The following is a 21102-nucleotide window of genomic DNA, read 5'->3' on the forward strand; positions in this document are numbered from 1 at the left end:
TTTGGTTGGCATGGTGCTCTATGGCTATACAACAGTTGTAAGAAGAGATTTCTGACATATTTTTGAAATATGTTTCTGTTTAATCATTTATTTCATCACTCCCTCACATTACTGTTGTTATATAGGTTACTCATAATTGTACAACTATGTTCAGAATTGGCAATACTGCACTGATTGTATTTAACATATTTTCCTAATACACACGTGTTTGTTTTTCCTTTTATCTTATCAGTTACAGTACTTCTGCAAAGATTTTCAGGTATGTATAGTACTTTTGAAGTCCATAGTTTTAAGGAAAAAACTTTACCTGTTTCATGAGTATTAATATGCATTTTCTCTTTTTTTAAGTGAAGAAAAATCAGATGAAGTCACAAAGCTATTAGGTGACAAAAGGTACTTTTTCTCTTTGTTTCCCAAAAAAGAAATGCTTTCATATGTGTAGTTTGACTTCAAGAACATGACCAAACTACTTTTATGTTTTCTTTTTCTGTATGATGCAGCATTTAATGATAATAACGACACTGTAATCACAAAACTGAATCAAGAACTGTGAAATTCATAATTTCCCAAGTTACATAAGTCTTCACATTTTTTTTGTTGCTAAACTATAGTCATGTTTCAGTGAATTCAGTTTTCAGTAACACTGAATTTTCTGAAACTCTGCCCTATGTATCTGTAATGCTTCTGCTGTATCAGAAGCACAAGAATACATCTATTATGGGGAAGGTGCTAATATCCATCGTTAAGAGGTTGTAGCTGGGCATTCAGAAAACTTGGAGTAATGGGAGAGTCAGTATGGTTTTACTGAAGAGTAATCATCTTTAAATAATACAATGTGGTTCTTTAAATGAGTAACATGCTCTGTGGATTGGGGAGCCTGTAGATGTAGAACATAGAACAATACAGCACCGAACAGGCTCTACGGCCCACGATGTTGTGCCGAACATTTTTCCAGCTTAAGCACCTATCCATGTACCTATCCAATTGCCACTTAAAGGTCACCAATGATTCTGACTCTGCCACTCCCACAGGCAGCGCATTCCATGCTCCCACCACTCTCTGGGTAAAGAACCTACCCCTGACATCCCCCCCCATACCTTCCACCCTTCACCTCAAATTTATGTCCCCTTGTAACACTCTGTTGTACCTGGGGAAAAAGTCTCTGACTGTCTACTCTATCTATTCCCCTGATCATCTTATAAAACTCTATCAAGTCACCCCTCATCCTTTGCCATTCCAATGAGAAAAGGCCTAGCTCTCTCAACCTATCCTCATACAATCTATTCTCCATTCCAGGCAACATCCTGGTAAATCTCCTCTGCACCCTCTCCAGAGCTTCCACATCTTTCCTAAAGTGAGGCGACCAGAACTGCACACAATACTCCAACTGTGGCCTTACCAAGGTCCTGTGCAGCTGCAACATCACCTCACGACTCTTGAATTCAATCCCTCTGCTAATGAATGCTAATACACCATAGGCCTTCTTACAAACTCTATCCACCTGAGTGGCAACTTTCAAATAGCTATGAACAGAGACCCCAAGATCCCTCTGCTCCTCCACCTTACTAAGAGCCCTACCGTTAACCCTGTATTCCGCATTCTTGTTTGTCCTTCCAAAATAGACAACCTCACACTTGACAGGGTTGAACTCCATCTGCCACTTCTCAGCCCAGCTTTGCATCATATCTAAGTCCCTTTGCAGCCGACAACAGCCCTCCTCACTATCCACAACTCCACCAATCTTCGTATCGTCTGCAAATTTACTGACCCACCCTTCGACTCCCTCTTCCAAATCATTAATAAAAATTACAAACAGCAGAGGACCCAGAACTGATCCCTGCGGAACTCCACTTGTAACTGGGCTCCAGGCTGAATATTTACCATCTACCACCACTCTCTGACTTCGACCGGTTAGCCAGTTCTCTATCCAACTGGCCAAATTTCCCACTATCCCATGCCTCCTAACTTTCCGCATCAGCCTACCATGGGGAACCTTATCAAATGTCTTACTAAAATCCATGTACACTACATCCACTGCTCTACCCTCATCCAAATGCTTGGTCTCCTCCTCAAAGAATTCGATAAGACTTGTAAGGCAAGACCTACCCCTCACAAATCCTTGCTGGCTGTCCCTAATCAAGTAGTGTCTTTCCAGATACTCATTAATCCTATCCCTCAGTACCCTTTCCATTACTTTGCCTACCACTGAAGTAAGACTAACTGGCCTGTAATTCCCGGGGTTATCCCTATTCCCTTTTTTGAACAGGGGCACAACATTCGCCACTCTCCAGTCCCCTAGTACCACCCCCGTTGACAGTGAAGATGAAAAGATCATTGCCAACGGTTCTGCAATTTCCTCTCTTGCTTCCCACATAATCTTAGCATAATCAGGCCCGGGGGACTTGTCTATCTTCAAGTTTTTCAAAATGCCCAACACATCTTCCTTCCTAACCAGTATCTCCTCTAGCTTACCAACCCATTTCATACTCTCCTTTTCAACAATACGGTGGTTGGATAACCAAAAGGCATTTGGTAAGATGCCACACAACAGGTTATTGTGCAAAAGAGATCATGGTATGGAAATATATTGACATGAATAGAAAATTGATATTGAAGCCATAGAAGATTGGCATGAATAGAAGACAGAGAATTGGGATAAAGGGGCATTTTCAGGATGGCAGTCTGTAATTAGGGGAGTGCCACATGAATGTGTACTGGGGCCTATATTATTTAACATATAGATCAATAGAAGAAATGAATGTACTATTACCAAATTTGTCAATGACATATAAGGCAAGTACAGAAGAACCTCGATTATTCAGCATTCAATTATCCAAATTTCGGATTATCTGGCAAGACAGTTTAGCCAAGCAAGCGATGTTATCCCAATGCTAGGCTAAACTATATTATCCCAATGCTTGGCTAAACTATGTTATCCCAATGCTTGGCCAAACTGTTATCTGGCATTCGATTATCCAAATGGAATACTCCCCACCCGTGCCCTTCTGATAATCGAGGTTCCTCTGTAGTGGGAAAGCAAGTAGCGAGGATTACGCAGTCTACTGAGACATGTTATGTGAGTAGACAAAAACTTGGCAGGTGGAACATAATAAGCGAAAATATGAGGTTATATACTTTGGCTTAAAGACATGAAAAACTGAATATTATTTAAATGGGGAAAGAAAGCAGAAAGGTGCAACATAGACAGATGTGGGATTCTTGTGCACAAATCACAAAAAGCTCAAGCTCAACATGTATAAAGGGAGGCAAATAGATTGTTATCCTTCATTGTAAAGGGAATGGTGTAGTAGAAATTGGTTTTTGAACAGTTTTCTTTTCCTTTAAGGGAAGACATATTGACATTGGAGGCAGTCCAGATAAAGTCCACCAGATTGATTCCAGATATGGGGGGGGGGGGTGGTGGTGAGTGAAATATCCTTATGAGGAGAGATTGAGTAGGTTGGAGAAGAGACTTATTGACGATAGAATACATAGACGATTATTAGGGGACTTGACAAGTGAATGAAAAGAGGCTGTTTCCCTTTTCAAAAAAAATTTAGACCAGATGGCATAATCTGAGTAAGTAGTCACCCATTTAAAACAGATTTGAGGAACGTTTTATTCTGAGGATAGTGAATCTGTGGAAGGCTTTACCACCCAAGGATTTCAAGGCTGGGTCATTAAGTCTATTCCAGGTTGAGATGAAAGTATTTTTAATGAGAAAGGAAATCGAAGGTTATGGGGGAAAAGGTAAAAAATTGAAGATGAGTATTATCAGATTGCCATGATCACATTCCTGAAGAAGGTTATACCCAAAATGTTGACTTCTCCACCTCCTGATGCTGCCTGGCTTGTTGTGTTCTTCGAGCCTCCGGCTTGTATACTTTGCATTCGAGCATCTGCAGTTTTTTTGTCTATAGTCACATTGAATGACAGAGTAGACTCAATGACTAAAAAGCCTACTTCTGCTCCCACACCTTGTTGTCAGGAACAGTGTGAGCATAAATTAGTCTTTTTCTGCTTGGTAAGATGTGACAAATTAGAGTCCTGCAGTGATCTGTGCTGAGGACTCAGCAGTCTCCAGTTTGTCTCAATGTATTCTTGTCTGCTTTTAATCAGCTAAAGTGGGTCAATACTACAAATATGTTGGAGATTGGAAATAAAAACAAAGCCTGTAATACTTAGCATGTTAAGCAGCATCCCTCTCATTTTGTCAGCTGAAACACTGTATCTCTCTCCTCTGTGTCTGTCTGGATCAGAGCCGGTCTACCAGACAGAAAACCAAGGCGTGGTTGGAGTTTATTAACTACTCAGTCTTACAGCTCTTTCCACTTTCCAGTACTTCAGATGCTCCCTAGATATGTGCTCAGCCAATTAATAACCACTGCCTGTTCCTTCTTAACTTTATAAACATTAACAAGTTTAACAATGTCATTAAGTGGCATTAACACATGGATGTTTCCTGATTTGCCAGCAGTTTTCAGGTTTTATTATTATTAAACTGGAGCAATGTCTTTCACAGTAATACTGTTGAAAATGCAGAATTTTAAATTGACCAACCTAGTGTTTTAATGCTACAAAGTTTATCTTTGGAGGCTTTCTATATTATTAAAAATGTTTGTTCCTTCTACAGATTTTTGCAAAATTTAAATTGATTGTTGAAGATCACGAATAGTATCTTTCAAATTTAAATTTTTTGTTCTTGACCTACCAGGCTAAATACCCTTGTTCTTGGAGGAGATTCTGGATTCATCGAATTATATGCATATGGAATGTACAAAATTGCAACAGTAACACAGGTATATTGGCTTAGAGTTTTGTGTGAAAATTTTAGAGTTACATGTCTTTAAACAGAATTTGTATTTTTTTTTCCCAGTGTGCTGAGATTCCCTTTACAGAAATTAGCACTTGGAATCTTAGGAGAAAAATCTTCTGCTCTATGGGCATAATTACTGAGGTTTTTTGCTCAGGTCTTTTCGGAGCCAGAAATGCTCTAGTGTTGATTCTTGCCCTGATTTCTCTATACAGGGAGAAAAGATGCCTCATTTTGGTCATATCTGTTGGCTACCTGCCAATCCATATCTTTTGTGATATTCAAGTTTTGTTTCTTCTAGGTAATCCTAAACATATATTTTTCCACTGCAATACAAGGGGAGATTGTTATGCCATGTTGGTGTGCCTTTGTCTCTTATTGAATCACTGCTTTTCCTGAATTTTTTAACTAGGGATTAAGCATTCCCTAAGCACAGATGACAGGCAACAGCTATGTACAACCACATTACTTCTTCAAAACAATGATACTTGCGTTACTTAAAGGGAAGGTTATTGTTATTTTTACAAACCTTTTCATATAACACTGAATTGGCTTTCTGTAAGGAGAAACTTCTTCAGCCAGAGAGTAGTGAATGTATAGAATTCACTACTACAGAAGGCGTTGGAAGTCAGATCATTGAGTATATTTAAGATGGAGATAGATAGGTTCTTGATTGTCAAGGGGATCAAGGGTTATGGGAAGAAAGTGAGAGAATGGGATTGAGAAACTTATCCGCTGTGATTGAATGGCGGAGCAGACTTGATGGGCTGAATGGCCTAATTTCTGTTCCTGTGTCTTATGGTCTTATCTTTGTTGCTTTTTCTTTTCATTTGTGATGTTTTGAAAGCATTTGACTTGTTACAAGCATAATTTCAAGTTGCTACAGTCCAGTTCTGGATGTGAGCAACTTCCTGGACATAGCTCCCTACTTACTGGTTTAAGGGAAAGATTTAAGGAGGCAGAAGAGAGATGGTTCATCATGTAAGGTGATCTGACTGCACTATCCTTATCCAGCTATTCGTGTCTCCAAATCAAATCACATATAACTCAGTTCCATTAAATATTCTTTCAGAGATTGTGACTGTCATTGGCTAAGGCAGTATCTGTTGTCCCAAATTATTTGAGACGGTATTGATGATCCATCTCGGCATCCACTGCAACGTATCTGGTGTCTGGATAACAATAATGCTATTAGGAAGTGAGTTCCAGGATTTTGAAAAGTAACAGTGAAGAAATGGCAGTACAACTCATGTAATAAGTCATGTTGATGCGTGACTTGGAAAGAGACTTGCAGGGGTTTGTATTTCTATGTATCTGCTCCATGTGTCCTTCCAAATAGAGATTGCAGGTTTCGACTGTCCTGTTAAAACAATGTGTTACTATCCTTTTATTATTTGTATGTTTTTAGAAAACTTTTGGGTTCCGTTTTATATTAGCCACCAGTTTCTTTTCACACTTTGTCTATTCATTTCTAATTAATTCTTTCAATTCTCTTGTAATACTACTCTGTGGTCTGCTGAGGGTAAATATTATATGGCCTGCTAAAACCAGGACAGCAGAAATGAAGTTAGCCAAGAAAAAAATAATGTAAGCATATGTTGATTTGATGAGATAAAAAAGGGTTGGAGGAGATTCATGTGTAGCATAAATACTGGCATGGAGCAGTTGGACCAAATGTTCGGTTTTATGCAATAAATATGATGGAATTCTATGTAATTGTGGGAAAAGGGCATTACAAAGGATAAAATTTCTTGTTATAGAATACTGCAATAATGTGTGATCCTGTTATAACAGTCACTGGAAATAGTGGGAAAACAGTGCTCTCATGAACACACCCTCTCTAACCATGATATTACAAAATTTATCCATCAATGAGGTGACAGCTACAAGTAGCCCACCATTCAAAGAGTTAAACCAACGGGTAAGAATTCAGAGTATGAAGTAAACTAAGCTGTCTGGGTTTCTGTCTCCAGCAATGCCCAGCAGAAGAACAAGGAATAGTGATCCAAACTCTCAGTTTCTGCCTCACTTCCACATGTGAAGAAGGCGTTTGATATGCTTTCCTTTATTGGTCAGAGTATTGAGTACAGGAGTTGGGAGGTCATGTTGCGTCTGTATAGGACATTGATCTGATCTCCTTCCTATCGGAAAGATGTTGTGAAACTTGAAAGGGTTCAGAAAAGATTTACAAGGATGTTGCCAGGGTTGGAGGATTTGAGCTATAGGGAGAGGCTGAACAGGCTGGGGCTGTTTTCTCTGGAGTGTCGGAGGCTGAGGGTGACCTTATAGAGGTTTACAAAATTATGAGGGGCATGGATAGGATAAATAAGCAAAGTATTTTCCCTGGGATCGGGGAGTCCAGAACTAGAGGGCATAGGTTTAGGGTGAGAGGGGAAAGATATAAAAGTGACCTAAGGGGCAACATTTTCACGCAGAGGGTAGTAAGTGGATGGAACGAGCTGCCAAAGGATGTGGTGGAGGCTGATACAAATGCAACATTTAAGAAGCATTTGGATGGGTATACAAATAGGAAGGGTTTGGAGGGATATGAGCCGGATGCTGGCAGGCGGGACGAGATTGGGTTGGGATATCTGGTCGGCGTGGACTGGTTGGACCGAAAGGTCTGTTTCCATGCTGTACATCTCTATGACTCTTCTGTACCTTACTGTAGCTGGTTCTCAGTTGTTTTGGGGAGAAAGTGAGGTCTGCAGATGCTGGAGATCAGAGTGCAGCATCCAAGGAGCAGGGGATTCGACGTTTCGGGCATAAGCCCTTCTTCAGGAATGAGGAGAGTGTGCCAAGCAGGCTAAGATAAAAGGTAGGGGGGAGGGACTTGGGGAAGGAGTGATGGAGATCTGATAGGTGGAAGGAGGTCAAGGTGAGGGTGATAGGCCAGAGTGGGGTGGGGGCGGAGAGCTCAGGAAGAAGATTGCAGGTTAGGAAGGCGGTGCTGACTTCGAGGGATTTGACTGAGACAAGGTGGGGGAGGGGAAATGAGGAAACTGGAGAAATCTGAGTTCATCCCTTGTGGTTGGAGGGTTCCTAGGTGGAAGATGAGGCGCTCTTCCTCCCACCGTCGTGTTGCTATGGTCTGGCGATGGAGGAGTCCAAGGACCTGCATGTCCTTGGTGGAGTGGGAGGGGGAGTTAAAGTGTTGAGCCACTGTGTGGTTGGGTTGGTTGGTTCGGGTGTCCCAGAGGTGTTCTCTGAAACGTTCCGCAAGTAGACGGCCAGTCTCCCCAATATAGAGGAGGCCACATCAGGTGCAGCGGATGCAATAGATGATGTGGGTGGAGGTGCAGGTGAATTTGTGGCGGATATGGAAGGATCCCTTAGGGCCTAGGAGAGAAGTGAGGGAGGAGGTGTGGGTGCAAGTTTTGCATTTCTTGCGGTTGGAGGGGAAAATGCCGGGCGTGGAGGTTGGGTTGGTGGGGGGGTGTGGACCTGATGAAGGAGTCACGGAGGGAGTTGTCTTTTCAGAAAGCTGATAGGGGAGGGGAGGGAAATATATCCCTGGTGGTGGGGTCCGTTTGGAGGTGACGGAAATGACGGCGGATGATATGCTGTATATGGAGGTTGGTGGGGTTGTAGGTGAGAACCAGTGGGGTTCTGTCCTGGTGGCGTTTGGAGGGGCAGGGCTCAAGGGCGGAGGAGCGGGAAGTGGAGGAGATGCGGAGGAGGTCATCGTTGATCTCGTCTGGTGGAATCTGTGGTCCTCGAAGAAGGTCAGCATCCAAGGAGCAGGAGATTCGACGTTTCGGGCAACGTCTCAGTTGTTTTGTCCAATTTTATTGTAATTTTTCTGCTTCATCTTAATCTCTATTTCTTTCATCATCCAGGAAGCTCTGGGTTTATTTATTGTACCTTACCTTTGTGGGCATTAGCTAGACATGAACTATCTCTTCTTTAAATGCAGCTCATTGTTCCATTACAGTTTATCTGGGTTAGATCCATATTTGTCATATTGAAGTTGATTTCCTCTGTTAATTATTTTTATTTTAGACTTCTGTTTATTCTTCTCCATAGCCAACCTACATCTTGTGGTACACTAATCACTGTCCCTTAAATTTTTTCCTGTTACCTTTTGATCTACTTAACCCATCTCATGACCAATAACCAGGTTCAGTGAGTCCCCTGTATTGATGGACTGGAAGCATACTGCTGGAGACAGTTCTCCTGCACACACACTAATAATTCCTACCCCTCTCTGCCCATAATACAATACTTTCTGAATCTATATAATTGAACTCACACCAATAATAGCTAATCTCAATTCTTGCAGCAGTTGATGTGCTTTATTTTGCAAACCTTTTCAGTTTCTAAATACTTCTGCTGAGAATTTTGACATTTTCATTTACTTTTATTTCCATTTAAATTACACTTATGTGGGATTTCCAGTGGGAAAACCTCTTGTTCTTTCAAATATATGTAAGGGAGGTGGATGCCAGCAGATGAGATTACACTTGTGATATATTTTCCAAACCAACCATTGATCCACCAACCCACATCAACAGAAATTGACTTAATGGATTTGTTTGAGAAACTGTGCTTCCAGAGGCTGCACTTGAGGCTCTTGTGGAACAGTGATAATGTCCCCAAGTCTGAACTAGGAGGCCAAGGTTCAAGTCCTACAGTTCCAGAGAGTTTCATAACATGTCTGAACAGATTGATTACAACTATCCAGAGGTTGCATTTCCTAGTGAGGCTGTCTACTGAATATGCTGAATGTTCCAATCTGGCTTACATATAGATGAGCTCCAGCAGTATTCCTCAATTTTCCAGTGTTGGGCATTTTCTAGGAAATCACAAGGGACATTCTACAGAAAGCCAGAAGGACTATTGCAGATATGCAAAGCAGGTGGTTGACACATTGATTTCAAACACGTCATTCTTCAAAGTATGACTAGCCAGAAACTGTATTAAAGTGCTTTTATCCTGACCTCTCAACATATTTGATGCCAACGATGTAGGTTGTTGAACTACCAGTGCAGTTCTGGATATATTGATAAATTGTTAGGAGTGCTGCATGTTCACTATGCAGCTTATCTGTGGTTATTGTAATAGAATTCAGTTTAGGTAGATACTCCAGCCTGCATAAATGATGCATTTTCTGAAGGCAATTCACTGTACCTCCAAAATAAAAAGGTGAAATAAAAGGATCAGTTTCTAGGCAGGTAAAAGTTCTCACTGAAATCTTGACTCATAATATTTTTAAATAGTTACGAGCATTGGCAGATAGCCAGTGCAAAGAAGTATATGTGGCAATCAGAATTAATGCTTATAAGCATGCAAATCAACAGTTGCCTCCGGTTTGAGCTCCAACATTGTTTGGCAAAACATAGGAACAGAATTCAGAACAGTAGAAGACCATTTGGCCCTTCAGGCCTGCTCTACTATTCAATAAAATTAAAGCTTATTGGATTATGATCTGTACCTTCCTGAACCCCCGCCTCATAACATGAAGTGAGAGAGAGAGAGAGACAAATGAATGCATGGCTCTGGTGCTTCCCTGTTGTGAGAGAAATTGGTTCTTATTTGTGAAACACTGACATCACGACTGGAGAATTCCCCACTGTTAATATCCTTGGGAATTACCGTTGACCAGAAGCTCAATTGGATGTGCATTCTAAGTAGTGACTACAAGAGCAGGTCAGAGGGCAAGAAAGCTGACTCCCCAACCTGTCCACTATCTACAAGGCACAAGTCACGAGTGTAATGGAATACTCTTCATTTGCCTGGATGGGTGCAGCTCCAACAGCATTCAAAAAGCTTGACGCCTTCAAAGACAAAGTAGGTTGCTGGATTGGCATCACACTCACAAGCATCCACTCAGAAACAGCGATGCGTACTATTTATAGGATGCAATGCAGAATTTCACCAAAGATCCTTAGCACCCTCCAAACCCACAAACACTTCTGTCTAGAAGGGGAAGAGCAGCAAGTTTCTCTCCAAGCTACTTGCGTGATATGGAAATATATTGCTGTTCCTTTACTGTTGCTGGGTCAAAATTCTGAAATTCTCTCCCTAAGGGCATTGCAGGTCAAGCTACAGCACTTGAATGACAGCGGATCAAGAAGGCAGCTTTTCAAAGACTGCAATGCATAGGCAATAAATAAAGGCTAGTCAGCAACGTCCATGTCCCAAGTGAATTAAACAAAAATCTGTACCAATGGGATTGTCTCCATCTGATCTATGCAGAGGCCAGTGTTCAAACCACTATTTCCTTAGTTATGCAGTTGGCAAGAACACTGAGTGACGTAAGTTGAGTGGGTGTGGAGTTGCTTAACTGTTTGCACACCAAACAACTTTGTTAATGAGACAAAAACTTCGGATTTCGGAGTTTTTCAAACTTTGATTCAAATTCAGGTTTGAACAGAGGTGAGAAATGATAAAGATATGAAATAAATTGTGGGATTGGGAGAGACCACCAAAAATAACACACAAAGGATGGGAACATAAAAAATCATGAGGGCTTGTCAGTAAGGCATGATAGAGCTCTGAGACACAAGGGGATCTGTATACTTGTGCACAAATGACAAAAGGTTAGAATGCAAATTTGGCAAACGTTTAGGAAAACTAATTGAATGTGATCATTTATCACGATGAAAATAAAGTAGAAAGGTTTGAAATGTTGTGCACAACATTTGTCATCTTATCTGTGAAAGGACATCATGAGTTTGAGGCAGTTCAGGGAAGGTTTACCGATTAACACTTAGTCCTATGAAGAAAGGCTGGTCAGGTCAGATTTGCGTTCATTTAGAAGAATATGAGGCAAATTGATGGAAACACACAAGATCCTGAGGTGCCTTAACAGGACTGATGTGGACAGGTTGTGGAATCTGGAACTAGGGGTACAGTTTAAAAATTAGGTATTACCCATTTAAAACAGCAATTCAGCAAAAGAAAGGTCTCTTTAACCTAATGAGTTTAGAATTAGATTCTTGAATATTTTAAGACAAAGATAGATTATTGTTCAGCAAGGAAGTTAAAGGTTATTGGCGTAAGCAGGAATGCAGATTTGATATTACAATCAGACCACCAACAACCTCATTGAATAGCAGGTTAAGGGTTAATTAAGGGTTTGTTAAGGGTTTGAATCGTCTGTTCTTTCTTATTCAGGTATATTTCATATCTTCATTATCAAAAAGAGAGTACCTTCTATTCTTAGTGTTCCCTCATTCTACTCTCTCCTACAAGAGAAATTATCCTCTTGGAATCCATCCTGTCAAGTTCACTTGGTCTCTTACATCTTTCAATACGATTACCTCTCATTCTTCTATGTTTCATTGGATAAAGACCAAACCTGGTCAACATTTCAGCATAAGATAACTTATCCTTGGGACAAGGGACTTATTTTGTAATGTTTAGCTCGCTTTAGTAGTGTAATAGCTCCCTTTAGCCGTTTCCTCTTCAGAAAAACCTTAATAAAAGTGTTAAACACAATTTCCCTATCACAAAGTCAAGTTGACTCTACTTGATTGCATTATGATTTTCATAGTATCCTGCTATTACATTAGTAATGGATTCTAGCAATTTCCCTCAGACCAGCTGTTAAGCTGTCTTGCCTGTAATATCTAGCATCAACTATATTTAATGAAATAGAAGTGACGTGGAGCAATGAAAAGGCAAGGGCACCCAATGGCAATTAGAAAATAACATCATGAAGTTGTCTATGGGCTACTAGACTCTTTGCTACCTTCTAAATATTAAGTCTGTCCAAATTATGAGTACTGCCTTTTGGCCAAATTCAACCTTATCTACATTACCAATTCCAATATTTCAACTGCTGGACCTTGTTCCTTCTGAATGTTGAAGCATTGTCTCATAGTGCAGCAATATATCAAAACCTGGTAATCAAAGGAGGATATTGGAGCAAATAACGTAAGCATGTTTTGTGAACAATAAAATAATTTGTGAGGTATTCTGATTAGGCAAAAATGGCCAATTTCATTGTTATAAAATATTTTGTTTTTCCCATGTATTTTGAGAGAATACTTTGTGTATTTAGTCAAAGTTAAGTTGTGAAACATATCAATGTTGGATGAATATTAACTTCCTTTTGAAGGTTGCAGGCCGCTGTCTGGATCTTTGTTTGTCTAGTGACCTGAAAGCTTTGTCCGTTATCACAGAAGTTCAATTGTCCAAGGAATCAGAACCAATTATCAGCTATTTTCAGGTACGATTTTCTAACCTTTGGTCAGAAGTATGTGTAATATCTAAGCTGATAGATTTAAACCTGAATGATTCATCATGAAAGATCTCTTTATAATTATGAACTTTATTTATGTAAATAATGTCTAAAATTCCTCTGAACTTGCAATAGGAAGCCATTAAAGTTGATTAGGATATCACATTCATTGTGCTACTGGAATTTTTATTAATCTATAATAATTTGATTGAACATTAATTATAGCATTATGTACATCGAAGGAATTAATTCACCGAAGTTTTAATTTTGAGAGGGGATGTTGACTTTCTAACCTGTGATCATATAATTTGTTTACATAGTTGGATACCACTTTGCTATCGGATTGTTTGCCTGAGGTAACTCGCATGGCCCGGAAATTCACCCATATCTCAACACTGCTCCAGGTACTCAGTTGTAAATGTGCACTGGTTGGGAATCATTATCTTGGAGATTAATTATTGAGAACATTGAATTTGTCTGACTGTCCATATGATTTTCTTTTTGTCCATTGCCTTGCACTGGAGAGTTTAGTAATCGCAACACATTGTCACAGGCATAAAGGATTTTATTTTGAACCAATCAGAACTCAAACAGAAAAATTGGGAGTTAAAAATAATGTTTTGCTTGTTTTCAACAACCATCTCATCTTGTGACTTATTTGAGCACAATCACCTTAGAGACCCAGAAGTTCCCAATTCAGTTCTTGAGTATGTGCTGAAAATTCACTGCAATTGTCCTTGATGCTTCTGACCTGAAGAAGAGATAGAGAGAAAACAAATGATTCAGGGTTACTGCTCCTCTGGTCTTTCCAAAAAGTTGAGTGTATGTTTGGCTTATTGTAAAAGGTTTGACTTCTGCAATGATAGTTTCCCCTTCTTTAACCTGTTTAGAAAACATAAAAAGTAGGAGTATACTGTTCAGCCCTTCAAGTCGGTTCCACTATTCAATGTGGTCGTCCAACTCAGCACACTGTTACCACATTCTCCCGATGCCCTTTAATCCCTTTAACCCTAAGAACTGTATATAACTTTTTCTTAACAACATTCAATATTGTGGCATCAACTGTTTTCTGTAGCAGAGCATTCCACCACATTCTGGTTGAAGGAATATCACCTTGTCTCAGTCCTAAATGGCCTAAGCCATAGCCTTAAACTGTGACTCATGGTTCTGGACTACAAAATCATGGTGAACGTCCTTCTTGTATTTATCTTGTCTGATCCTGTTGGAATTTTATAGGTTTCCATGGGATTCTCCCTCATTCTTCTAAACTCCAACAAATATAGTCCTAATCCAGTCTCTCTCTCTCTCTCTCTCTCTTCATACATTGGTCTTACCATTCCAGAAATCAGGCTGGTAAACCCTTGATGCTTTCACTCCATGGCCAGAACATCCTTCCTCAGATAAGGAGATCAAAACTGCACTAAGTACTCCAGGTGTGGTCTCACCAAGGCCCTGTACAATTGCAGCAAGTCATCACTGCTCCTCTACTCAAATTCTCTTGCTATGAGCACTAAGATATCATTTGTTTTTGTCATCACCCACTGCACCTGTGCAGTTATTTTCCATAAATGGTGTACAATGATACCCAGGTATTATTGCAATCCCCATTTCCCAATCTGCTACCATTCATATAATTGCCTATGCCAAGCATCATGCACAAAGGGGCTCTTTAGCACATTCAAGGAACTGCTCATCTTGAGTAGTGGTATTGCTGAAATGCGAGAACATTTTCATATTTATGTAACATAAGCTAAACCTTAAGGAGAAAACAACATTGTTCGTTTTCAGTGCTTTCAAGATTTTCATTCATGTAATTATGTTTAGGACTACTGATTTTTATTTATTGTTTAAGAAATAATTGATCTTAATAGGCTTTTAATGGAGGTTGAGAGTTGAAACTAGATCCAAGTCTTTACCCTGGTGAAATGCCACAGGATAATCTGTAATTTCAACAATGATTTAGTAACAAGGTAATATAATTATGAATACAACACTGAATCAGTAATAAGGCAGTGTAGTTAAGAACGGAAGTCTCAGCTTTCCTTTGCTAAAAGTTTGCCGGTATCATCATTGTCATATGCATATGGGAGTTTCTGATTTGACAGTCAAAGCCATATTAATTAATAAATGGAATTTCCAAATGGATTACTTGCATTGACCCCTGGACTACAATATAATACCAGGGAATTTATGTTACTAGGTTGGATAGTTTAATAATTAATGAATTGTTAATAAAAAAAACATCAACCTTGGTTGTCTTCATTTTTTGTAAACTTGTGTTTTTTTTAAATTGATAGTATCAAAAGCTATCTTTGGCCTGCATGTGTGAAGCATGGGAGGATATTTTGATGCAAATGGACTTAAGACTGACAAAGTTTGTCCAGGTCAGCTGTGATATAGATAACTCTATTTTAGTCGTTCAATGTATTATATTTTTGTTTCTTATATGTTCTATAGTTCTTACAGTGTTTTTTAAAGGTCTTTCAGGTTTAAAAGGCATAAAGTTACTCAGTGACTAGAGTTGCATTTTTCTGTCATGACCAGTTTTTCCAAGTATGCAGAATAACTTCTGTGATGAGGTGATTTCTATTTGTTGATAACACTTTACATTTCTGTTGTATAGGCATAAGTTGAGACAATAATTTTTCATAGGGGAAGCCAATGGTCTAGTGATGTTATCGCTACACTATTAATCCAGAGATAATGTTCTGAGGACCCAGGTTTCAATCCCACTGCAGCAGATGGAATTTGAATTCAATAAAAGTCTGGAATCATGAGTCTAATGATAACTATGAATCATTTCAACACAATTGTTAGAAAAACCCATCTGGTTCACTAATATTCTTTTGAGAAGGACACTGCCATTCTTCCCTAGTCTAGCCTGCTCCAGACCCACAGCAAGGTGGTTGACTCTTAACTGCCCTCTGACCGATTAGGGATTGGCAATAAATTCTGGCCCAGCCAGTGACGCCCTCATCAAGTGAATGATTAAAAAACTAATTTGATGCTGTGTGGATCCTTCCAAATCCTATGTCCAAGGTACATAATTTAATCAACAATCATTTACTATTCAATCAATATCATGTGTGAAGTAATATTTAATGGCTGAGCTTTTCATTGTAACAATAAAACTGTCCAGTACACTCAAATTTAGTTGCTACTTAGTTTAGTAGATGATCATGTTGAATGTATACGGTTCCTGATATCGAAACAGAATGCATCATTTTGTCATCTGTAGCTGGCATTCATGAGTATTTTGCTTATTCTGTTAAAACTAAACCTTGAGAAACAAACCCTCGGAAATACCTAAAATATATGGAAAAAGCAAGTGATTTACTGGAAACACTTCTGATTAATCTGTTATAACTCAGATGGGAGGAATGTGCTGACAATCAAGCCCCACTGTTTCACAAATGTCACCATTAGTATAAATGTTTTCATTTAATCACAAAAATGGTCAATTGTTTCTCTTATGGTACTGCTATTCACAATGAAAGAAACTTTCACCAGTTTTCTTTAATGAACGAATAAATAATCAATTTATTTCAATACACAACTAAGTTATAATTCTGCATTAGAACTACATCTCCTTTTAATTCCAAAACAAGTATACTCAGGAATTTTCAGCATTGCTTGGCCTGAGGTCCACTGAAGCTGTTACTTAGGAAGGTAACAAAACATCTTGAAATGAACCTTTCAGCTCAACAAGCAAACCTACATCCAAACACCCATGCAATGCAGCTGTACAGAGATCATATTTAAAAGGGCAAAAGAAAAACACTCTTATTGGCCTGAAATGCAATAGACAGAAATTGATAAATTCTCAATGTCTATCTGATTTCTTGTTGTTGAAATTGAATTGCTGACAGCCATAGATTAACTAAAGATCTTCCAAGCAAGATTTGGCTCAGATGGAAATCTGGCTCATTCCAAGTGTTTGGAAAGCGATCACAATCCAGCATTTTAATGTTGACAGGATATCCAAGATACTGAAATATGGAACCATTTCAAAATAACAAGGAAAGGAGCATTTCAGGAGAGACAGACTTGTCTTTATTACAAGCTTCGGAGATTTCTTCCTATCTGACTCCTTAGTTTTTTTTTAATCAGGATCAGGCTGTTGTGGAAAAATTACAAGATTTTCTTCACTTTGTAAACTCCATTACTTCACCAAATGTATCAAACATCTTTTGGTGCTGAACCTCTTCATGAATTGATCCCATTTCATGCTTTCATATTTAGCTTCCTTTCAGCCTAACATTTGCCCTCCTTTGTGAGCCCTAGCCTCAGTTTTGGCAAAATGATGGCTATTTTAAGCATCTTTTTGGATTTTTATTTGACAATGATTAGGGCAGTAATTGTTCTCATAGAAGCCCTTTTTAAAACTTACTTGGTGCATCCTTTTGAATTTGAACTGCTTTACAAGGGTGTTGCCACGGGTGGAGGATTTGAGCTACAGAGAGAAGCTGTTTTCCCTGGAGTGTCAGATGCTGAGGGGTGACCTTATAGGGGCTTCTAAAATCATGAGGGGGAAGGATAGGGTAAATAGACAAAGTCTTTTCCCTGGGATAGGGGAGTCCAGAACTAGAGGGCACAAGTTTAGGGTGAGAGGGGAAAGATATAAAAGGGACCTAAGGGGCAACGTTTTCACACAGAAGGTGGTGCGTGTATGGAATGAGCTGCCAGAGGAAATGGTGGAGGCTGGTACAATTGCAACATTTAAAAGGCATCTCAATGGGTATATGAATAGGAAGGATACTGTTGGAGGGTTGGGGGACTTGCCAGGGATCGGGCACAGATCTCTGGCACAGTGTCTGTCTCCGTTGCTCAGAAGAGAGGGGGACAGTAGAGGAGCAGAGCATTTGTCATTGGGACTGCATTGTTAGGGAGACAGACAGGATGTTCTGTGGTAAAGAGAGAGACTCAGGTTGGTGTGTTGCCTCCCAGGTGCCAGGGTTTGTGATGTCTCTGATTTTCGGGACCCTTGCAGGGGAGGCGTGGCAGCCCCATTTCATAGTGCACGTAGGCACCAACGACATAGATAGGAAGAGAGATGGGGATTTAAGGCAAAAATTCAGGGAGCTAGGCTGGAAGCTTAGACATAGGGCAAACAGAGTTATGATCTCTGGTTTGTTGCCTGTGCCACGTGCTAGCAAGGCAAGAAATAGGGAGAGAGATGAGTTGAATGTGTGGCTACAGGGATGGTGCAGGAGGGGAGGGATTTGGATTCCCAGATAATTGGGGCTTTTTCTGGGCTGGGTGGGTCCTCTACAAACAGGAGGATGGTCTTCACCTGAACCAGAGGGGTACCAACATCCTGGGGGGAAAATTGCTAATGCTTTTCTGGTGGGTTTAAACTAATTCAGCAGGGGGATAGAAACCTATATTGTAGTTCGCGTATAACGAAAATTGAGAGTAAGAAAGTCCGAAATAAGGTTTCAAGGTCACAAGATGGCACTGATAAACAAGAAGTTGGTTTGAAGTGTATCTATTTCAATGCCAGGAGCATCCAGAATAAGATGGGTGAACTTGCAGCATGGGTCAGTACCTGGAAGTTTGATGTTGTGGCCATTTCAGAGACATGGGTAGAGCAGGGACAGGAATGGTTGTTGCAGATTCCGGGATTTAGATACTTCAGTAAGAACCAAGAAGATGGTAAAAGAGGTGGGCGTGTGACATTGTCAGTCAAGGACAGTATTATGGCTGCAGAAAGACATTTAAGGACTCGTCAACTGCGGGAGTATGGGCTGAGATTATAACTAGGAGAGGTCACTCTGTTTGGAGTTTTCTATAGTTCCTCCGAAAATTTCCAGAGGTGTAGAGGAAAGAATAGCAAAGATGATTCTCAATAAGAGCAAGAGTGATAGGGTGGTTATTAAGGGGGGCGTTCAACTTTCCAAATATTGACTGGGAATACTATAGTTCAAGTACCTGAGATGGGTCTGTTTTTGTCCCTTGCGTATAGGAGGATTTTCTGACACAGTATGTAGACAGGCCAACAAGGAGCGAGGGTATATTGGATTTGGAACTGGGTAATGAACCCAGACAGGTGTTAGATTTGAAGGTAGATGAGCACTTTGGTGATAGTGACCACAATTCAATTACGTTTACTTTAATGTTGGAAAGGGATAGGCATACACTGGATGGCAAGAGTTACAGCTGGGGGAAAGGCGATTACAATGCGATTAGACAAAATTTAGGATGCATAGGATGGGGAAGGAAACTGCAGGGGAGGTGCACAATAGATATGTGGAGTTTATTCAAGGAATAGCTACTATGTGTCCTTGATAAGTATGTACCAGTCAGACAGGCAGGAAGTTGTCGAGCACAGGAGCTGTGGTTTATCAAGGAAGTTGAATCTCTTGTCAAGAGGAAGAAGAAGACTTATGTTAGGATGAGATGTGAAGGCTCAGTTAGGGCAATTGAGAGTTACAGGGTAGCTAGGAAAGACCTAAAGAGAAAGTTAAGACGAGCAAGGAGGGGACATGAGAAGTTGTTGGCAGATAAGATCAGGGAAAACCCGAAAGCTTTCTGTAGGTATATAAGGGATAAATGAATGACTAGAGTAAGATTAGGGCCAATCACAGACACTAGTGGGAAGTTGTGCAGGAGTCAGAGGAAATAGGAGAAATGCTGAATGAACATTTTTTGTCAGTATTCACACTGGAAAAAGACAATGTTGTGGAGGAGAATACTGAAAAATAGGCTACTAGACCAGATGGGATTGAGGTTCGCAAGAAGGTGGTATTTAGTTTAGTCCCCTTGGCTGGATATGATTTACTAGATTACTAACAGCGTGGAAACAGGCCCTTTGGTCCAACATGTCCGCACTGACCCGCCGAAGCGCACCCACCCAGACCCATTCCCCTACATTTACCCCTGCACCTAACACTACGGACAATTTAGCATGGCCAATTCACCTAACCTGCACAGCTTTGACTGTGGGAGAAAACTGGAGCACCTGGGAGAATGTGCAAACTCCATACAGTCGCCTGAGGTGGGAATTGAACCCAGGTCTCTGGCGCTGTGAGGCAGCACTGCTAACCACCGTACCACTGTGCCACCCTTTATCCTAGGATTCTCTGGGAAATCAGGGAGGAGATTGCCAAGCCTTTGACTTTGATGTTTATAACATCATTGTCTACAGGAATAGTACCAGAAGACTGGAGGATAACAAATGTTGTTACCTTGTACAAGAAGGGGGGTAGAGACAACCCTGGTAATTATAGACCAGTGAGCCGTGCTTTGGTGTGGGTAAAGTGTTGGAAATGGTTATAAGAGATAGGATTTATAATCATGCCAAAAGGAATAATTTGATTAGGGATAGTCAACTTGGCTTTGTGAAGGGTTGGTCATACCTCACAAACCTTATTGAGTTCTTTGAGAAGGTGACAAAACAGGTGGATGAGGATGAAGCTGTTGATGTGGTGTATATGGATTTCAGTAAGGTGTTTGATAAAGTTCCCCATGGTACGCTATTGCACAAAATATGGAGGCATAGGATTGAGGGCGATTTAGCGGTTGGATAAGATTTTAACTAGCTGAAAGAAGACAGAGGGTGGTGGTTGATGGGGAATATTCATCCTGGAGTTCACTTATTAGTGATGTACCTCAAGGATCTGTTTTGGCTCCACTGTTAATTGTCATTTTAATGAACGACCTGGATGAGGGTATGGAAGGATAGACTAGTAAATTTGAAGATGACATTAAGGTCAGTAGAGTTGTGGATAGTGCTGAAGAATGTTGTAGGTTACAGGGGGACATAGATAAGCTGTAGAGTTGTGCTGAGAGGTGGCAAATGGAGTTTAATGTAGAAAAGTGTGAGGTGATTTACTTTGGAAGAAGCAACAGGATGCAGAATACTAGATGAATGACAAGAATCTTGGTAGTATAGATGAGCAGAGAACTTTCGGTGTCCCTTAAAGTTGCCACCCAGGTTTGATAGGGTTGTTAAGAAGGCATACAGTGTGTTAGCTTTTATTAGTAGAGGATTGAATTTCAGAACCATAAGTTCATGCTCCTGCTGTACAAAACTCTGGTGTGGGCACACATGGAGTATTGTGTGCAGTTCTGGTCATTGCGTTATAGGAAGGGTGTGGAA

At 40.2% G+C, this 21102-nt stretch overlaps 1 protein-coding gene across 2 annotated transcripts in view; it reads left to right on the top strand.

Annotated features, from left to right (window-relative positions):
• anapc4 (anaphase promoting complex subunit 4) overlaps window positions 1-21102 on the top strand; it is a 94827-nt gene that overhangs the window by 18144 nt on the left and 55581 nt on the right. For both annotated transcript variants that reach the window (XM_060831390.1, XM_060831400.1), the window contains exons 6-11: window positions 233-259; window positions 349-393; window positions 4715-4799; window positions 12879-12989; window positions 13322-13405; window positions 15299-15385. In XM_060831390.1, coding sequence (XP_060687373.1) covers window positions 233-259; window positions 349-393; window positions 4715-4799; window positions 12879-12989; window positions 13322-13405; window positions 15299-15385 — 439 coding nt within the window. The remainder of the gene's footprint in view (window positions 1-232; window positions 260-348; window positions 394-4714; window positions 4800-12878; window positions 12990-13321; window positions 13406-15298; window positions 15386-21102) is intronic.

Source organism: Hemiscyllium ocellatum, chromosome 1, assembly GCF_020745735.1.
Source record: "Hemiscyllium ocellatum isolate sHemOce1 chromosome 1, sHemOce1.pat.X.cur, whole genome shotgun sequence".
NCBI lineage: Eukaryota > Metazoa > Chordata > Chondrichthyes > Orectolobiformes > Hemiscylliidae > Hemiscyllium > Hemiscyllium ocellatum.